This window comes from Oncorhynchus masou, chromosome 22 (assembly GCF_036934945.1).
Source record: "Oncorhynchus masou masou isolate Uvic2021 chromosome 22, UVic_Omas_1.1, whole genome shotgun sequence".
Lineage (NCBI taxonomy): Eukaryota > Metazoa > Chordata > Actinopteri > Salmoniformes > Salmonidae > Oncorhynchus > Oncorhynchus masou.
Window position 1 is genome coordinate 57,507,807 of NC_088233.1, and position 21,527 is coordinate 57,529,333.

General features: G+C 42.7%; 1 protein-coding gene across 1 annotated transcript; it reads right to left on the reverse strand.

The window, feature by feature from the left end:
* Positions 1–11,663: 11,663 nt before the first annotated feature.
* igf2b (insulin-like growth factor 2b) lies at positions 11,664–20,258 on the reverse strand. The gene is made up of 4 exons (XM_064930629.1): positions 20,058–20,258; positions 18,951–19,105; positions 16,902–17,079; positions 11,664–15,415 (listed from the first exon to the last, which is right to left on the reverse strand). Exons 1-4 carry the CDS (start codon positions 20,130–20,132, stop codon positions 15,179–15,181), a joined length of 645 nt encoding a protein of 214 aa, XP_064786701.1. The 5' UTR covers positions 20,133–20,258; the 3' UTR covers positions 11,664–15,178.
* Positions 20,259–21,527: the final 1,269 nt, after the last annotated feature.

The following is a 21,527-nucleotide window of genomic DNA, read 5'->3' on the forward strand; positions in this document are numbered from 1 at the left end:
ATCACAACCTTTTCCCATTGATCTTTGTTGATAGCGCCTGTTAAATTCAGGGCAGTAATGATGAGAGCGGTCTCAACACTTACACTTTTGCTGTTCTTCATGATACTATATCTTTCAAGAAAGCTGTGATAGAAAGGCGTATCAACACATACTGCGCAGCTCATGTTATAGACAGAAGTATGCTACATGGCAGACCATTCCGAACTCATCTCTCGGCATGTCCCGCCCATCCATTATCTCTGCCAATCATGGCTAGCTGGAAGGTTCCTTTCTTTTTCCATGGCTAAACCAGCTAGACTATGGGGCTAAATCAACAAGTGTATTTGTATTCACAGATGGCATACACATTTGTTATTAACCCTTTAGACCCCAATAGAATTCTAGAATGCTGCTGTAGATTACCCATTTTCTCACACATTTCAAACAAACAGACAGCTCAAAAACAAAGAACAAATGACAATTACAAGTTAACTAAGTTTTAAAGAGCACAGACTCTTTTATATGACACCACATTAATTTAATTAGGAATAACACTAATTTTGTCTCCCATTGTGCAAAGACACTCACTATAAAACCTTTTTTATTAACACAACAAAAAATATGAACTTTCATGTGCCTTAATTTACCCTTACAAAAAAAGCAAGTTTTGACACTGCAGTAAAAGTGAAGTACCTGCAGTCGACTGTGGTATTTTGGACACAGTAATTGCAGAATGATAACTATTTAAATTGACTAAATGACTCACTCAAAATGTACCAACTCTAATATATTATACTTATAAATATGATTTACATAAATAATAAATAGAAAATACCAAGAGTGCGCAAAGCTGTCATCAAGTCAAAGGGTTGAAGAATCTAAAATTCATTTTGTTTTGTTAACACTTTTGTGGTTACTACATTTTCCCATATGTGTTATTTCATAGTTTTGATGTCTTCACTATTATTCTACAATGTAGAAAATAGTAAAATAATAAAGAAAAACACTTGAATGAGTAGGTGTATAAGGGCACAGGGCGAGACCCAGATGCAGAGACTGCAGGCAGATGGTTCAAGTCTCCGATAAGTATTATAATCTAAGGGGCAGGCAAGAGAATGGTGGTGGACAGGCAAAATATCATGAACTAGGTCAGAGTCCAGGAGGTACAGAGTGTCAGGCAGGCTTGAGGTCAGGACAGGCAGAATGGTCAGGCAAGCGGGTTCAGAGTCAAGGAAGGCAAGGGTCAAAACCGGGAGAACTAGCAAAACAGTGATAAGGGAAAAAGCAGGAGCACAGAAAAAACACGTTGGTTGACTTGACAAGACAAGACGAACTGGCAACAGACAAAGAGGGAACACAGCAATAAGTATCCAGGGACTAATGGGGAAAACAGGTGACACCTGGAGGTGGGTGGAGACAATCACAACGACAGTTGAAACAGATCAGTGTGTGACAAGGTGTGTCAACTTTTGACTGTACATATTCAAAAATGTCTTAAAAGGTTGACTAAAGGACAATTCTGGATTGGCAAAGAGTCTTACTTATTTTACAATGTAGAAATTAAAACAACAATTTCAAAATGTAGATAACCTCTCCCAATGCAATTTAGTAGAGACCACAGGCCTGACACAAAAATGTAGAAATAGCCGTTTTACAACAGTTTTGTGAATGCAAAAAGTATCAGATAGAGAAATATTAAGGTAAACACAACAACTGTTCAGAGACTCTTTTATTTTAAAAATGTATTTGTAGATTTGTAGTAAAAATATGTCACACTGTCACCCGAGTGTTGTGTTTAGCCTACAACATGTCATGGAAAGCATTCTACAGTGGCGCAAAATGTACAAAAAATAATACTGACAACAATTCAGTAAATGCAATAAGTATTAGATAGAGACAGATAAAGAGAGAAAGTAAAAAACACAGTAAGTGTTAGGCTAGCTTCAGACTTTTTTTGCCTATGAAATTTGTAGGACAAATTCATATTTCAAACTATCACATTAGTGTTTGCATTTAGCCTACAACATGTCATGGAACTTCTGGAAACACAGCCCCATCCTGCAAAGTGGCACAGAACACCTAGAGCACCCAAAGGAGGTTTCTACACATCGCCCACTCTTTGCCCTGCGTCCACTCCGGATGCACACCACACACCCTCCAACATTATGGTAGCCCCTGAGATGGTCGAGGGGGTCAACCTCGCCCATTTTCTTGTTGTAATCCAGGACCAGCTCTGAAATAGACGGTATGATTTTGTTCTGCCTGTATTTTGATACTGGTTTTAGGGTCTTTTCCTGAGCTGTTAGAACATAGAATGTACACATCTGTGTGCACACTGAAAGCAAGGAGAGACCATATTTTTTATCCCCCACTTTACTGTTTTTGGGGGCATATACAGCTTCCACAGTAGTTTAATGTCAAATTGTATCGTAGCCTCATCCACTGAGAGGGCTTGCCATGGGTGAGGTAGTTTAGGGAATTCTCTTGCAGTATTTTGACAAAAGGCCTGACTTTGTGTCATTTGTCTGTCACATTAGCTGAATTTGGATCGGAGAAGTGCATGTATTTACATAGCTGCTCAAAGCGGTTGCGTGGCATTTTACTTGTGATGTATGGTACCCTGAGGGCAGAGTCAGAGGACCAGTAGTCAATGAGAGAGGGTAAGCGGTGGATGCCCATGAGAATATTGATTCCAATAACGCATTTAATCCCATCTTTAAACGTGCCAAATGGGGAGGGAGACATTGGATGTGGTGGCATACCGGTTGGTGTTAAACACCAGATCAGAAAAGAACAGACGATTACCATTTTCAAAAACAATTTTCAAACACTGCCAATGTTACTTAAGGCCAAGGCTGTGTGGTTCAAGGGTGAATGGTGGGACTTGGGGCAGATGCACTCCATAGAAACGTAGGCTGGGCTATTGCCCCTATAGATACCCTTCTCTGGTGTTCTCTCCCTCTTCCTCCTCCTCTCCTTCATCCTCTCCCTCTTCCTTCTCCTCTAATTCCTCTTCCTCTCTTCTTCTTCCTCCACTCCCCTCTCCTTCCACTCCTCCCTCCTCTTCCTCTCTCTCTCCCTCCTCTTCACTCTCCTCTTCCTCTCCCCTTCCACTCCCCTCTCCCTCCTCTTCCTCCTCGCTCCGAACCTTCAATCATCTCCAACTTTTCCTCCTCCCTGCCTTCTGGTGCTGAGCACTTATTCTCCCAATAACTTCTCTCACTGCTGTCACGGACCTAGAGGAACAGATTAACAGACTGAGAGAGAGCGCGAGAGTTTGAGAGAAGCGGAGAAACAAATAGGATACAATTGTGGTCAGGAACAGCATCTCTGTCTCCCTCTCCCACTGTCTCTCTCTTCCTTCCGCTCTCTTTTTTTCTCAACCATACACATGCTTGCTTCCTAATAATCACCTTTTTGGGGTTTCCATAATATATTGTGTGGTACAGTTAGATGCCTTACTTTCCACTCACTCACTCACTCGCTCGCTCACCCACTCACTCACACACACACACACACACACACACACACACACACACACACACACACACACACACACACACACACACACACACACACACACACACACACACACATAGACACACACACACACACACACACACACACAGTATCATCATGATGCTAAACTCTTTCTCTCTCTCTCTCTCTCTCTCTTTCTCTCTCTCTCTTATATACACACAGCAAACAGTATAATCAGAATGCTATACAACAATTTCAATCAATCAATCACATTTATTTTATGAAGCCATTAGAGGCCAGGATAGAGCAAACAAAATGTAATTCATGAATATGTTCATGGATGACCAGCAGGGTTATAGGATAAACACACTTCAAGGCCCATGGCCAGATGATTAATTGGGCATCGTTAGCCAGTTATCTTTGTAGAAAATAAGAATTTGTTCTTAACTGTCTTGCCTAGTTAAATAAAGGTACAATTTTTAAAATAAAAAAGGGAGGGAGTGAGACGATCAAGTGACAGCGCTGCGAACGAAGCACAATGTTGCCTCCAGTCAACTCTTGTTTTCAAACTAACTACAGAATTTGCAAATGTTAGCTGATTAGTGACAAAGCTTGGACAGTTTCCAAATAAATAGCATCGGTAGAAACAGGACAAAACAAGCAACTTGTTAGCTGGCTATGCAAACAAATATCACTGCAACTCAATATCATACGAGCTCCACAACACGGGCTTCTACCATAACATGACAGCTAAGATGTCAAATTACCTAGAAAACATGACAAACCATAACCTAAGCCAAACAGATAAACAAAACGTACTCTAATCTCTATTTTGTCAGCTAGTTAGATGGTTGTCTGCATGGCTAGCTAGTGAAAGTGACAGCTAAGGTTGACACTTCGCAAGAACAGCCCAAATTCAGAGCCACACCAAATTTCTGGCCTGACAGACTAAAGCAAGCAGCTTGGGCAGTTTACATATGAATTACATCAGTAGAAACAAGACTAAACAACCAACTAGTTCGCTGACTGTGTACAGCTAAATACGGCAACTATTTCCATGACAGGATTGGCTCATCTGAGAGCTATTCCCCAAGTTTCACAGCTTCAAACTGTTTATTTATACTCACCATGACATCATTATTGCTTTTTAAGTGCAAGGACGGGTCCGAATCCCTATCAAGTTAATTTTGCGGTATTGACACAGATATTATTGTTAGAAAAACAAAGGTGCAATAGTAATTTTTAAAAAGGCAGTCAACGGCCGCTATGGGTTCTACCCTTACGAAAAAAGATTGTAGTCAGAGTGCAGTATAACTGCAGTACACTGCAGTATAACTGCAATTAGAGTGCAGTACAACTGCAATATGCTGCAAATATTGCGTCCAAAATAACACCGTTTTTTTACTGCAGTAATTTTGCAGTGTAACTGCAGTTAGAGTCCAGCTATTCTGCAATTACATATGCAATTACATATGCCTGGCTTCCTGGAATGGGTCTCAAATTATTACTCTTCGTACTGGCAAATATTTTATTTAATATTTTTATTTTGTTATTCAATTATATGTTTACTATAAAATAGATGTGTGATAAGGGCATAAGAGCATATTTTCTGATCAATTAACAAACATAGCCATAATCACTATAAAATAGGCTACATTAAACTCAGCATTTATTTTGTTTTCAGATACAGTATTTAGTTTCCTAATGTTTCTTAAGACCTGCCTAAACTAAACAATGGATTATTTCTCTGATAGTAGCCTACATATTAAATGGCTTTATTTGACTGTTTAAAATGCAAACAATAGGTGTAATTGGCTGCTTCTTGTGGCCTACCTTATGTCCCGGAGTTGTAATAACTAAATAAGCTACACTCTTAGAAAAAAGGGCTCCAAGAGGGTTTTTTGTGAAGGGACAGTAGAATGCCAAGCTGTCATCAAGGCAAAGGGTGGCTTTTTAATTTACCATTTAATTAACTTTTATTTAACTAGGCAAGCCAGTTAAGAACAAAATCTTATTTACAATGACGGCTACTTTGGAGAATCTCAAATATAAAAAATATTTAGATTAGTTTAACACTTTTTTGGTTACTACATGATTCCATATGTGTTATTTCATCGTTTTGATGTCTTCACTATTATTGCACAACGTAGAAAATAGTAAAAAATAAAGAAAAACCCTGGAATGAGTTGGTGTGTCCAAACTTTTGACTGTGTCCAAACTTTTGACTTATGTCAAGCTCAAAACCACACACAAACAAACACATTCTCTTTCTCTGGGACACACAGACAGTATACTTTAGGGAATGGCAGTGTACCCCTCGTTCTCCAGTATGAGGAAATCATCATGCAATGACCCAGTGACCACATTTGAAACCGCTTGTCTCTTTGTTGTGATTATGTATGGCGTAACCACATGGTTTCCCATGGGCCTATCCAGCCTGACCAACACGCATTGTCCCATCCACTCACTTCTGTCTGACACTTTCTTGGACACCCCCCCCCCCCCCCCCCCCCAATACACATACAGTAATTTTATTTGCTAACCTTTCTCTGACCTTTGACTAATTGATGCAATTGTACTAAACTGATGCAGTTAGTACAACAAAGTGGTGGGGACAGATACAGATACAGGTATCTAACACACAGTATACTCCAACAGGACGACAACCAACAAACAACATTCACTTCCCTGGTGAATTGTTCCAAACTCTCTTAGCACTCCACCACACAATTTCATACATCTTCGAACCACAAAACTAGTTCCCTTCCATTGATCACAAGTCAGAAACTATGGTTACATAATTAGGAAGGCCTCCACGCAGGGCCTGGCTGATTAGGAGCTGACAATTAGATGGCTTTGTGGGGCACTGAAGAAACACAAGCTCTTCTTTATGCCTTAGCCCTGCTCTAACTAACATAGCACAGCCCGGGATGTGGAGTGAAAGTGATTTCATTATGAAATCAGCCCCTTTGGAAGGAGGAGACATGGGAGAAAAATAATTATTTAATTGTTTAATGTAAATTACTCCACCTTCGCATAGAGATAGAAAGAGCAGGAGAAGGAAGGGAAAGGCAGGTGGGACACACACAGAGCTAGGCTAGTCCAGGGTGTTCGGACAGTTTGTCCTGGTCATAGAGAAATGGTGGTATGACCCCTTCCCCCCCCTCCCCGCTCTCTCTCTCTCTCTCTCTCTCTCTCACTCTCTCTCTCGCTGTCTTTTGAGTCCAGAGCAATTAGGGAGGCATTGAGGGGACAGAGGAATGTGTGAGCACACTTTGCCCAGGAGAGAGCGAGAGAGGTGGAAAGAAAGGGGAAAGATAGTTAAAGGAAAGACAAAAAGATAAAGGGTAGTAGAGCTTGATAAAGAAAGGAGAGATATAGAGAAAGAGAAAGAGAGAGGAAAGAGAGAGGAAATGGGAGGAGACAGAGTCCTGGCGTTTGCCTCTTGTGGCTGAGCCTCTGTGGCCAGGGATGAGATTGCCAAACCCTGTGTTTCAATAGTTGGCCTGGGCTTCTGTGCATCCCGTGCGTCCGGCCAACCACAACTAACACTAGTGTGCTCTTTGGCACTTTCCAATGTCAGGGGCCTGGGAGAACTGTGCCACCCACATCTCTTCTCTTTTCTTCCCCTCCCCTCCTACTCCTCTACCCCCTCCTCCTCCTCTCCCCTTCTCCTCTTCCTCTTCCTCTCCTCCTCTCTTAATTTCTCCTCTGCTCTCTTCACCATTTGTTTACAGAGCCCTTATCTTGATATCCAGAACCAAATCATACATGCCACTACTTGATTTCAGTCTTGGAGTAAAGGTTTTCAAATCTGGACTGACGAGCAGCAGACAAATCCATGCCCCCCTCTGAAAGCCACTCCCAATGCCCGTACCCAGCCCCTCCTCTTCTGAAAAGTCCACCTGTGTTTACAATCCAGGCTGCACCCACAAGATGTATGACCACATGGAAGAATCTGATGTGGCATTTAATACATTTAAAGCCATTGCAATGCTTTTGTTGAGAACCTTCATTGCAAAAGGGACGTTCCTTACTTCAAGCACCTCCTCCGCAAAGTAATGATTTGCTAGTGATGCTAATCCTTCGCACCTAAAGATGTTATCTCCTTCACCTCACCTCAAGAGAGGTTACAGACAGACGTGAACATTTATGTAACAGATACCCGACCTAGTCCACACCCTTAACCGATTCCTCTCACCTCAAAGAACCTCTCCTCCTGATGACGAAACAGCAATGGCCTGAAATGCCTGGACAGGTGCTGGCTAAGTTTACAGAAAGAGAAGGAGAAATAATCAATTGTTAATAAGTCTCTTGAGGTTTTGGTTGTGATGCCGTGCCAACTCCTTCTTCATCATGCACCATCCTGACAGCCCCCGAGGCCTGAGAGAACCACATCTGAGACTTTCCCTCATCACCAGCCTCTTAGGAATTCTTACATAAACATCTGCAGGGCATGGGCACACACCAAGGCTAGCTCCAGCCTGGCGCACACACCAAGGCTAGCTCCAGCCTGGCGCACACACAAAGGCACACACCTGTGGCACGCACATTCATAGAGGTATGCAGTCATGCAGTCATGCATGAACACACACTCACACCACACACAGAGACACACACACACCAGACACACACACACACTCACCGGTGTGGTGAGTCCAGAGGAAGCCTGTAAGAGCAGGTCTGTCTGGTGCTTTGCAGCTGCGGACCATTCTAGAACAATGCTTCTTAAAGGTAGCTGCTTTTAGGAACCGTGCATGTATTTCAGAACTCTGAGAACATCTGCTGTTCATTGTCATGCCATGTATTGTGTTGTTTGCATGACAGACAAAGGAGTTGGTGAAAGCCAGGGGTGGCATTGGGGGGGGGGGACTGGTCAGAAATATTACCAGTGAACCACCATATACATGTTTTCATTTTAAGACGTTGCTCCCATTTTTAATATACCAGTAGATTGTGACTGCAGGCTGTAAACTAAATTTGGAGGGACCAACAGGAAACTATAAGACCTGAGGACAGTGAGTTCCAGTCATATAATATAAATTACAAGATCCGGTGTCTTCGGCACAGTTTCTATTCCAACGTTTCCTGCCAAGGTTTCTGACCCAGTGTGTGTGTGTGTGTGTGTGTGTGTGTGTGTGTGTGTGTGTGTGTGTGTGTGTGTGTGTGTGTGCGTGCGTGCGTGCGTGCGTGCGTGTGTGTGTGTGTGTGCGTGTGTATGTGTATGCGTGTGCAAAAAAAGGTAATATTTCCAATGTCTTATTTGTCTGTGTTTGCACATGCCTGTGCATATCAATTAGAAAATGTGTGTTTTAGAAAAAGTGTGCGTGTGTGTGTTTGTGTGCGTATGTGTGTGTGCATTCATGTCGGCGTGTGTGTTTACAGTGTCTGTTGTCAGCATTATAATTCACAGACAAACTATTCTGTTCTACTCTCCTGGTTCAGTCCTGCTGTCAGCAGGTTTCTGGAGTAGGGTGAAGTTGCTCCTAGATGGTGATCTTGGATGATTTTAGCATTTTCTCCACTAATGGTTGAGGTTAGGATTAGGGCAGGGAAAGCTGATCCTATATCTGTACCTAGGGGCAACTTTACCCCTGAGCCAGGTTTTTTCCTGTGCAGGGAAATAGCCTCCTGGTGAGCAATAAGGTTTCATGAGACTGAGGAAGGTAATTGAGCGGCTTACGATCATGTAAATGAAAAGAGGGTACACCATTAGGAAGTCACAGAAACACTGCATATGGACACACAGCAAACGTGCACTTTTTACACATTTTGTGTTACATTACAACCTTATTCGAAAATGGACTAAATATTTTTTTCCCTCATCAATCTACTCACAGTACCCCATAATGATAAAGCAAAAACAGGTTTTTATAAATGTATACATAAGTATTCAGACCCATTACTCAGTACTGTTTAAGCACCTTTGGCCGCGATTACAGCCTCGTGTCTTGTTAGGTATGACACTACAAGCTAGGCACAACTGTATTTAAGGAGTTTCTCCCATTCCTCTCTGCAAATCCTCTCAAGCTCTGTCAGGTTGGATGGGGAGCGTTGCTGCACAGCAATTTTCAGGTCTCTCCAGAAATTTTAGATTGGATTCAGGTCTGGGTTCTGGCTGTGCCACTAAAGGACATTCAGAGACTTGTCACGAAGTCCCTCCTGCATTGTCTTGGCTGTGTGCTTAGGGTCATTGTCCTGTTGGAAAGGGAACCTTCGCCCCCAGTCTGAGGTTTTGAGCGCTCTGGAGCAGGTTCTCATCAAGGATCTCTCTATACTTTGCTCCGTTCATCTTTGCCTCGATCCTGACTAGTCTCCCAGTCTCTGCTGCTGAAAAAACTCCACACAGCAAGATACTGCCACCACCATGCTTCACCGTATGGATGATGTCAGGTTTCCTCCAGACGTGACGCTTGGCATTCAGGCCAAAGAGTTAGATCTTGGGTTCATCAGACCAGAGATACTTGTTCTCTTGGTCTGAGAGTCTTTAGGTGCCTTTTGGTAAACTCCAAGCGGGTTGTCATGTGCCTTTTACTGAGAAGTGGCTTCCATCTGGCCACTCTACCACAAAGGCCTGAGTGGTGGAGTGCAGCAGAGATGGTTGTCCTTCTGGAAGCTTCTCCCATATCCACAGAGGAACTTTAGAGCTCTGTTCTTGGTCACCGCCCTGACCAAGGCCCTTCTCCCCCAATTGCTCAGTTTGGCCAGGCGGCCAGCTTTAAGAGTCTTGGTGGTTCCAAACTTCTTCCATTTCAGAATGATTCAAGGCCACTGTGTTCTTGGGGACCTTCAATGCTGCTGATTTATTTGGTACCCTTCCCCAGATCTGTGCCTACTGTCTCAGAGCTCTACGGACAACTCCTTCAACCTCATGGCTTGGTTTTTGCTCTGACATGCACTGTCAACTGTGGGACCTTATATAGACAGGTGTGTCCACAGGTGGACTCCAATCAAGTTGTAGAAACATACCAAGTTTTATCAATGGAAATAGGATGTACCTGAGCTCAATTTTGAGTCTCATAGCAAATTGTCTGAATACTTACGTAAATAAGGAATTTCTAAAAACCTGTTTTCAGTTTGTCATTATGGGGTATTGTGTGTAGATTTACTGAGAACAAAATATTTAATCCATATTAGGATAAGGCTTGTAACGTACCAAAATGTGGTAAAAGTCAAGGGGTCTGAATACTTTCCGAATGCACTCTACCTGTATCCATGCATGCACATGGACACACTCTCTCTTTCTCTCACACACACACATTCCTTTTCATCAGAAATCTGTCCCACTTCCCAGCAACAGCAGCACATGTGCATCCCATCGCTAGACTACAGAGCTTCGAATTAAATGCTAAAACACAAAGGCCAAAGAAAACAAGATTACGCTCTACTTCTTAAGTTAAAAGCTTTTGATAGCAACCAAAGAACAACATTTAAAAACATTTAAAACGTCAATACACGTCATTGTGACCATAGTATATCTTCCAATCACCATTTTCTGTTCTGGGAAGTCTCAGACCTAACCAAGATATTGCACTCCCCCCCCCCTCCCTAGCACAACACGGTTGATTTAAATAATCAAAGCTTGATGATGAGTTGGTTATTGACATAGGTGTGTTTTGACCATAGTGCGGCATATTTCTATCTGAACATTCCACCAACATTGTGTTCAGCTGAACGCAGCATTGGTGTGGTGTGCGGTATAGAGTGACATTTCCCTGTGGGTCAGTTTTGCATTTCCCCCACTAATGGTTAAGGTTAAGATTGGAGGAGGGTGAGCTTATCCTAGATCTGTACCTAGGGGAAACTTCACCCCGGAGCATGATGTACTGTGGAGGGACAAGGCGAGAGAGTGAGAAAAAAAGTGAGATATTCTGCCGGCCGGTCCTTCACAGTCCTCTGAGTGCATGTTGGCACACTTTCACATAGCAGCCACGGCCAGAGTGAGAGGGTGCTAAAAGCAGCAATAGAGGAGGTATTCTTTGTAAGGCCTGGAGACGTACTAAATCATTTACATTGAACATAGTTTAACTGATTAAAAAAAAGATTATCCAAAAAGATGCTTCGACTTGACACTTTCTTTTGTTCTCACTCTCACCTCTCCTTCTCCCTCTCGCAGAGACACACGCAGACACGCACACAGAACATGTACAGGCAATGGACACATAAAGACATTGTAAAAAAAAATGTACTGAAGAGACTCCAGGTGTTTGATAAAATGTTTATTTTATTGATATTAAAAATGAAAGTACATGAATTGTGCATTTCAGACGTTCTAGCGTGCAGAGGTTAAATCGATAAAATATGCACAGGCTGAGTGGGTTACTGACACAAAAAATGTAGCCGATGCTCGGCAAGAGATCCCTTCATATCCAGCGCAAAGAAGTGGTTGTCTTCCACGCCATTCAAAAGAACACTATAGTAGCCTGTTTGAACAATACAATAGTGAATGCAGTCCTACCAGGAAGAACAAATTTCATATAAAATAAAAAATAAACCATGTCGTTGTCACTGTCTGGAAACAAGATACATAACCGTCTGGGAAATATAATAATAATAATAATTGCACTGCTTTGTTACACAAGTGGAATATAGAGTCAAAGACAGGACATATAGGCATGGGGGTCATAAAGGTAGTAGTTCATAGGCTAGGTTAGGGCCCTCTTAAGGTGGAGGGGAAGAGAGAGGATATTCAGTATTGGCTCGATTCACCTCTACCCCTACTGGGACGAGTATCCGTTAAATATCCATCCATTTTATGGGCCAAAATCATATAAAATAGCATGAAAAAAAAGTTGTGGCACAGACTTCCATGGAGCCTATAGTGCATGGGGAGCATTGGTTTGTTACCTGGAGAGCAGTGTCACTGCTGCCAGATATGGCTTAGAGCTCTGTCGCCCTAATCCCACTATACTACTTCATCCCTTCAACTCAACAACAACTCCACATCTCCTCTTTAGAAACCAAAGATTTTCCTGAGTAGTTCAACTGCTTCAAAACTGGTCCAGTATGGTAGCCCTTCATCGAATACATGTTGATGATAGATCAGGGAAGGGTTGGTATGGGAGGAATGCTGCACTCCTGTTCCCATGGCAAAAGGCAGATAGAACATCTGGGGAATGTTGAAGAATAAGAAAGGGATTGAGAGAGGATGAGTGAGAGTCGAGATTGCTGTAGGTGACCTTTGTTTGACTTATGGCCAAATGTCACAGTGACATCATCAAATCCCGAGCAGGGTGCCCAACACACTGACTGACCACCAGCACATGCAAGTTACCCAGACTGCACTGGGAGGAAGGGTAGGGTGCTCTCCAATCCCCAAGAGCCAATCAGAACGGAAGTCTCTAATACAACTATGACAATAGACCCTCTTGTCATAGTCTCTGGCCAGCAATACTAAAGTGGTTTAAAACGTAGTGGGTTGTGTACAATCAACGCATAATGTTGTTGAACTGGTATTTGCAATCAGGTCAGTCATGGATATGTTCTTTTTTCCCATCCAGGCTTCTAAACGTCCATGCCGACCTGTGTAGTCAGAGTATGTGCCTATTTCTGTGACATAACATACCTAAGCAATCCAGGCTATTCTACTATTAAAATATTAATTTAAAATAACTCTGTGGCAAATGAAAATTAAAAAAAAAAAGATTTTTTTTGGTACAAAGCATCTACAAAAAGAATTACAAGTCAAATGGGAAAAAAGAGATCATACAAAATAAATCTGTCAGTTGAGCATCAGTGCTATGTATATTATTTGGACCAATTTTTCATATATATTTTTATAACAAAATAAATAATGCCTTTATACAGTGCCCTTATTTGTATTTCAACAAACAAACAAAAAAGCTTGGCGGCTCATTACGCAAGATACAGCTCAGACTAAAAGAAAATAACACAACGTCCCTGGAAACTAATTTTATGTATGTATATATATATATATATACACATATATACACACACTGTACATATATATACACACACACATGTAAATGTATATATATGTGTGTATATATATATATATATATATGTATGTATATATATATAAATATATATGTATATATATATATATATATATGTATATATATGTATATGTATATATATATATATGTATGTATATATATGTATATACACATGTACATATATATATACACATATATATATATACACTACACATATATATATATACATGTATATATACACACACACATATATATATATATATATTCAAGTATTTGTTTTCAGGCAAAAGCATGAGAATACTACTGATATACAATTAAAAATAAAATGTTAGTTGACATTATTGCTGTTTTTTCCCTTTGAATTGAAATTTGTGCCTTTCTTAAAAACTGTAGAATAATATTATAACAATAACGATGGACAAAATGTTTAACCAAAAAATGCCTATTTCGCAAAAAGCAGGAATGTCACGGTACCAGAAACTGACAGGGTTTAACTTTTTTTCTCTCCTTGAAACACAGATGTGAAAAGAAAAAAGAAATATGTCAAAACCCCAAAATATTATCAGCATTATCCCACTCGTTCTGTGTCCATATTAACGTGTCACTTCCTTCCAGAGCAGGCCAGGGTTTTTCAAAGCCATGACAAAACAGGAAGTACTGTCCCGGAACAAGAAGTCAAACTACTGTTCCAATCCAGGTGGTCCATAATGTCCTGTTATGTCCCCACACTGCTCCCAGTTCTCGTAGGGCCTTGGGGGCCAACGGAGAGGGGAGTGGGTCTCAGGTCCCCCTACCACTTCCTCAAGGGAGCTGTTAGCGCATAGTGCTAGCATGCACCGTCTTTTATTCTCCTTTTTAAAGTCACACTTTCCTTAAAACGGAAAGTTTTAATATTCATTAAAAGCGGGAAAAAAAACGTGCTTTTCAACCCCTTCTTCTCTGAGTCCATTCTAAAAGCTAGCACCATGACATTTTTTTTAAGCTACACGTTCATTGTTCATAAAAAAATAGTGCTTGTTTTTTCTTTCCTTTGACGTAATCCGTGGCGATGTGCAATTTTGCAGACTTCTTTTCTGCTTTTTGTTTGTGATTAAAAGGTGCTGGAACAGGAATCTAATTTTACAAAATAATTCCTTACAGTGTGGAAGTCCATTTATAGTTAGAGGTGCAAACTAATAACAAAAAGGACTAACAGAGAGATAATTTTTCTGCTTCGGGAAAGCGTTCTTTTATGCAAGCCGTTTCTTCACTTTCTGTTGTCTTCCACAAGGACAAAAAACATTCCGCCTGCTGTCCTCTTGACACTTGCAAGCCATAGAGCTCTTTCATCTTTCTTTTCTTCCTTTCTTTCTTTTTTTTTATTTAAGGATCCACCTAAATTGCATTCAGCCAAATAGTTCACTTTTTGTTCATTGATTGTGTCTCGGTCTTTTGTGTCGGTGAATGAAAGAGAGAGCGCAAGAGTGAGAGTCAGGACAGGAAGAATGTGAACGTATGTTTGAGTGTCTGGGTGAGGGGGTCTAGGGTAGGTTTGGGGTCAAAAAGTAGTAGATGGGCAGGGGGGTGGGTGGGGGGGTTGGTTGGTTGGTGGGCTCGGACGGGATTTGGGGGTGGGGGGAAAGGTCAAAAGAGGACTTGCCACAGAAATGACGTCAGAGACAAAGCTATAATCCCCTAGTCTTTTTTTCTTCTTCATCTCCCTCCAAACTCGTTGTCTGTGCAAAGGGCTTTCGATGGGGGAGTTGGGGTGCTGGTGAGGAGGCTCAATTGTGGCTGACGTAGTTGTCCGTGGGGGGCAGGACTGGGGGAAGCTTGCTGGGCAGGGTGATCAGAGGCCGGTGGAACATTGCCTGCTCTTGGGCCTTGATCTTCACCGCCTGCCTCCGGAACTTCCGGGCCCTGAGGATGGCCGGGACGCCCCTCCGGAGCCGCTGAGCAGCCTTCCTCTGCCACGCCTCATATTTGGAATACTTCACAGTCACATGTTTTCTTGGGACATCCTGTGGAGTTGGGAAAAAGAGGGAGAGAGAGTTGAAAGAATTGTCGTTACATTCGGAGCTCACCGTACCTTTGAAGGTCGCCGCTGATTCTGATTACAACGGCCATTTTCACCTGACAACCCCTAAAGAAAGTTGTCAACAAGAGCTCGGCTCCGCCCCCTCATCATAATGTCTGAGGGAATGCGGGAGGCTATCTCAATGTGACCACACATTCATTGTTCACTAAATGACCCCTCCCCCAACACACACCTATCTCGGCAGTAAACACATTCCGGTGAAAAAACACCATCCCTGGCCAATTCCTTAAAACGGTGAGACTGGGAAATCCCCATGCAGAGGGGGAGGGGGGTTGTTTGTGTGTGTGTGCGCATGCATGCATATGAGAGAGATAGAGAATGGGTGGGTGGGGGCAGAATTTATGCATGCCACTTTGAGAGTACTCTGTGTGAAAGTGTCTCTTTCTCCCTAGACACACACACACATCAATTGCAGTTTATCTCCCCATTCACTCCCCAGCCTGGAAACATCTGGGCGAGAGAGAGAGCAGTCAACTCGTTTCACTGCCAAGGCACGACTGGGGATGTGTCCCAACATATCCCCCTCACACTCACAACACCTAGTAGACATGTACCATTAGTCTTTAACATACCTAAACAGTCAAATAGTCCTAAACGGTCTTAAACAGTCATTAGCTGTCCTAAATAGTTCTATCGCCACCTTATCTCACAACCAACTGATGTTGACATTAAATGGCAGTTGAAAGTCAAAACGGAGGGATATCTATCTATCCAGCCCTGAGGGGGTAGTCGTAAAGAACAGGAGATGAGAAGAGGAAGACATTTAAGAGTTTTGGAATGCTGCCCACAGTTGAGGTTGTTGTTCACAGAGTTAAAAAGCCTGCAGCTTCTTTTGAAGTTTTCGTGTGCACGCTTTTGACTTGATTCACAGTGACTGTTTCTCAGGGCTCGATAGCTATTGCTGTTTCAGTGAAGGTTGCCAAATGTATGCACATTTTGGAGCATCTAGTGTTCCATGACTAATCGAGGCACATTGCAAATGTTGAAAAAAGGAACTTGATGTTCTTTGTTTGGGTTGTTTTGAAGGGGGCTGAATGGATCTGACCCTAAACAGGCAGGTGTAACGTGTTACAACAACATTTTCTAATCTGCTCACTTTCTCACCAGCTGTGACCAACCTGCAGTTGAACCTTATCCGCTCTACCCAAATGTACTCTCGGGCCCTGATGTTTTCCACCTCGGTCAGCAGTCTCGGAAGGAGATACTTGCTTACCACCGACTATTTTCGCAAGATAACACAACCCTCAAACTGCTTTATCGCCACTCCCACAGACTGGGGCATACGGGTTCAGCACGCGGTGGAACGGAGACAAGTGAGATGTGGGGATAGATAGGGACGCATACGGACAGGTCAAGGACAGAAGAGGACAGGTAGGGCTGGTTTCCTGGTTTTCCCATACAGGCCGTACCTGTTTGATTGTGGGCACCATGGGAATGATCTGTAGAGAGGTGGCCGACACGTCCCTCTCTGACTTGGCAGGTTTGGCACAGTACTGCTCCAACAGGTTGAGGTCACAGCTACGGAAACAACACTCCTCCACGATACCACGGTTCTGGGAGCGTCTGCTGTTAGACCTGCTGGTTGGCCTACCTGCAGAAAGAGAGAGGAAGGGAGAGTGAGATCATTAGGAGAGGAGAGACTTGTAATACAATTACAATGAAAGTGAATCAAGATAGCAGGGTTGGCAGTTTGGCCAAATCCATCAAATCCATAATGTTTCCCCTCAATTGACAGATCCAATTGGCCCACTTCACTTTGACCAAACACAGGATAAAAGGCTATCTGAGCCCAACTCTGACAAAAGTTGATGTTTGTTTGTTGGTGTGTTTGTTTTTGGAAGTGGTCATCTTGTTATGGTATTTAATTAAGCCATCCAGAAGTCCTTTAGTGGGTAAATACAGCAGTAAATACTCCTCACACACTGGAGAATATGCAGACACAACACAGCCAAGCACAGAGAGACATAACCGAGCACAGAGACGAGAGACACACCGCCAAGCACATACTCACACAGCCAAGGAGAGAGAGACAGAGACACACATAGCCAAATACAGACAAAGAGACACATAGATCTGAAACCCTCACCATTTGGGTGAGTAAACACACAACATGGACACTCTCCTTTGACCTTATACCTTGCCAACTCAGCAGAGGGAAAGGGGGAGGGGGAGTCCACATACAGTACATCTGAAAGGCTGGGGAAAAACAGGGGGAACGCTGATAGAGAGACAGAGGGAGAGGAACAGAAGACGAGAGGAAGAAATAGAATGGAGAGAAACGCACCTAAAGACATTGAGATTGTGAGTGCCTTGCATTATCTATCGGCAAAGAGGTAGATCATGCAAGGGAGGCAGAAAGGAAAAGAGTGAATGAGAAGATATGAGGGAGAAAGGTATGAGAAAAGAGAGACAGAAAGAGGGGTGGGGGTATAAGAAGAGGGAGAGAGGTGGAGGGTTAAGTAAGACGTGGCACAGGGGAGTACTATCCATGATCAATAACGGCCTTGTTTTGAAGTCCTTCTTCAACCCCTACACAATGTTGGAGAAACCTCAGGAGAGGCCAGACCAGTGTTTCATTGCAGGAAGAGAGGAACATGAGAGAAAAGGAAAGGGTGAACCAGAGGGGGGAGGGGGCATCTATGTCAGCCCAAATTGGATAATGACCTCTCTTAGCAAGCAGCAGCACAAAGATTTTTTTGTCAATGCCCATTGGGTGGGAGATGACAAATATTTTTAAAAAGTGAAATTGTTCACCTTTAGTTTTTACTGTCTGTGTCAGGGGGAGAGGAGAAGACGGGGAAGAGAGGACAGGAACCATCTCAGTTCTACATACTGATAACTGCATGTACAAGTTATTGTACAAATTCATTTTAGGTCAGCTAATAATAACAATCACATCATTGTTACTATATGCTATAGTCTCCATGCAGTCTACTAGAAGAGCAATAACAGGGCTATTAATAATAGTACCGTAGTAATCCTCCCTCAACCGAAATAATTGAATCCTTCAAATCTAGATCAAACGCAGTGTGGTTGCCTATAGCCTGGGAACATTCGTGGTGAGGTGACTGGTATGCCTCTTGGGTGCTATTACTTTCCCCCACGGAATGTGTGGTAAACAAGTGGCCCATTGTGTCGCATTGAGTTGTGTGTGCCTTCCCTGCTCGCCGCCCTTTCATATGCAATCTGAGGTAGGCTACAGCAACAGAATGCGTCCACTCAGTAGTATCGCAAAGGCTTTCGTCTTCAGACACATCGCAGCGAAACACAGCTGGTTGTGTGTGTGTGGTGTGTGAAAGAGAGCGAACACAAGCATACCACACACAGTGACAGACACAAAGATGTGCTCTCAGTACAGGAACACCAGAGCGAGAGACAGTCAATGTAGTTGGGAAAGCCAGAAGAAAATAAAAGGGGAAACACAATGAAATAAAAGTTACAGCGGGTATAAGTGGAACCTACTGAAATAGAATCCTCTATCTTCACAGACGAACTGCAGCGCGTCCACCAGTTCTCCTCCACATAGCGTTTCTGCCGAGGCCACTTCAACGATGTACAGAGTAAGTGCCAGCGCAATGACCAGCACTCGATTTGACGAAGACATCATCTTGACCTGAGGAGAGAACACAACACATCTCAAATCAAACATTCACTGCATACAATACAAACGGGCAGGCTAATTGGTGGTGCCTTCCATAGCCACTGTTCAGACGTGTCGGTTAAATATATACCTTTCAGAATCAAAACCCAAAAGTCAGATAATAAGCTTCTAATCAATATCTTGCATAAACGACCCTCACAAATAACATACGGCGTCGTGAAATGTATCCAATATGATGCGTAAAACAAAATTATTATTTTTTTACAGTTAAAAGTCTGGCGCAATTAAACATTTTAATTATGTGCTACTTTGTATTTGAGCTGTACTTTTCGCAGTGATCAGCTATCGCCCTATTGCAACTCGAAGAGTTGCTTATTCTGTGGGAAAAGATACCATATCTCTGCTGAACTCTTACACAACCGGCTCAACAAGTTGCAAGACATGCTATTCAATCGGCAACCATCTCAATCCCCATACTCAGCATATATTCCCCCTAGCTCACCCTCTGGTAACGGGGAGATTGAGCTCTATCACCCGCAGGACTCGCCCCCTAGCGGTCTTTGAGGTCTCTCCTGTTTGTCCCGAGTTCAGCAAAGGGACGCACTAACAAGATGCGAGTGGAGAAGATCATGTTTCCGCACAACAGTGCCCAGAGTAAGGATCTTAAAAGTGACGGTATTGTAGCCGATTGAAAGGGAGCTAAATGCAAGAATCAACCCATCTCAATATCTGGACCTTCAACATTCTCACCTCGTCAAGTTATTTATATTTCACCGTGTTCTCAAATTGTCCCTTCTCACCAAAACGCGCAAACACAAAAAAAACAAGCTAGGGTAAAAGCCCAGGAGAGGTTGTCCCAGCCAGCGTATTCGATTACGCATGTTTTTGCAATGTAGAAATAATGATTGTTTTACTTGCATAAAACAAGCAGAAGAGCAAGAAGTGTTGGGTCTCCATAGATTACCTTCATTCTTCTGTTTTCCGTTCTCCGGCAGGTGTGGCAAACTGAGTGGTGTTCGTGTCTTTTCTGGGTTTCCATGTCAATTGGCAGTAATCTAACGTTGAGCGTTATTTGGTTGGAGAGGTTGCAGTTGAGTTAGTTTCCCAGTTGGTGAGGGCTATAGATATGTTGAGTGAGAGGCTGTCCCAAAGACCAGGCGACAGGCAAAAGTTCTCAGGGAGAAGTATTATATACCAAAACCCGCCCCTTACCCCCCCCCCCCCCTTCTCCATGCCCACTCCCCGCGCATGTCTGAACCGACCGAGAGGGCTCGCGGTCAAGATAAGTGGTCCAACGACACTCTACGGAAAAGTGCAAGAGAGAGAGCGAAAGAGAGTGCGCGCGCGTGTGTGTGTGTGTGTGTGTGTGTGTGTGTGTGTGTGTGTGTGTGTGTGTGTGTGTGTGTGTGTGTGTGTGTGTGTGTGACCGAGAGAGACAGAGAGACGGAGAGAGATATTCAGTGATCCAATATGGAACAATTCCATAGTCATTTTCCACATTTAGTGTTAGTATTGGTAAAGTGGGACTCTTCCTGAAAATGAGCTTCCTGGAACACCTTACAGAATCATCCCATTGTCTCAACCCCCAACATGATACCATTCTAAATAGCTTAAGAACTCTAATACACTATACAAAATAAAACAACAATTTAACACAGAATGGATGACTCTTCTTCAAACATAAATTGTCCTAAGACCACATTTTTCTTCAGTCAATACTGGCAAATTGAGACATCTTGATTGGCCAAGTGAGACACTTAATGCTTTATTGTAAAGGATAAATGAGAGAGTAGGCTGCAAATGGAGTGTACAATGGCTACTTTTTTACAAGCAAATGTAAAGGTCAGGCGGCGCTGGAAGTGAACAACACCGCAGTCACCTGAGGCAGCAGGTTTAAAAAGCACTTGTAGTTTCCTTCTATAGGTGGATGCTGCCAAGACTTTGACTTTGCTCGTGACATGGAACTGACATTGACACTGTGGGAGCCGTTGGCCAGTGTTGCAGAGGTCAGAAAAAAGCAGAGACAGAGAGACACGGAGCTCTGCAATGTGAAAGTGGACTTTGATATCACCTTTGAATCTATGAACTAACTCTAGTACAGGGAAGGACATGGTGCTTGTGGTTGAACAGGAAGATTTGATCTGCACAATGGACTAGGTCTGTATTTTGCTCAATTAGCTGAAATAATTCATATAATTCATTAAAATAATTCATTTTAAATTCATTCAATTTCATTTCAATGGCAAGTGAAGTTCCCTCAGGAAAAAAATCAAATTGTTGTTGTTATCAGAGGGCAACCCAAACTCATTCAAAATGTAATATTGCGCATCGATCAGAAAGAGCTTCTTCTTCTTCTTTTTCCAGCCTAGTTCCATAGGTTTTATCACACAGCAATTTATGACAAGCTGTGCAACAAATTCATTGAGTATTGTAT

What these genes read in the sequence shown, in the direction of transcription:
- igf2b (XM_064930629.1), bottom strand. Translation starts at nt 20,132, where the DNA reads ATGGAAACCCAGAAAAGACACGAACACCACTCAGTTTGCCACACCTGC. An exon ending in AGAGGATTCTATTTCAGTAG is followed by an intron (nt 17,080 to 18,950) that starts GTTCCACTTATA and finishes TTCTGCAGGTAG; the next exon opens with GCCAACCAGCAGGTCTAACA. An exon ending in TGGTGCCCACAATCAAACAG is followed by an intron (nt 15,416 to 16,901) that starts GTACGGCCTGTA and finishes CCAACTCCACAG; the next exon opens with GATGTCCCAAGAAAACATGT.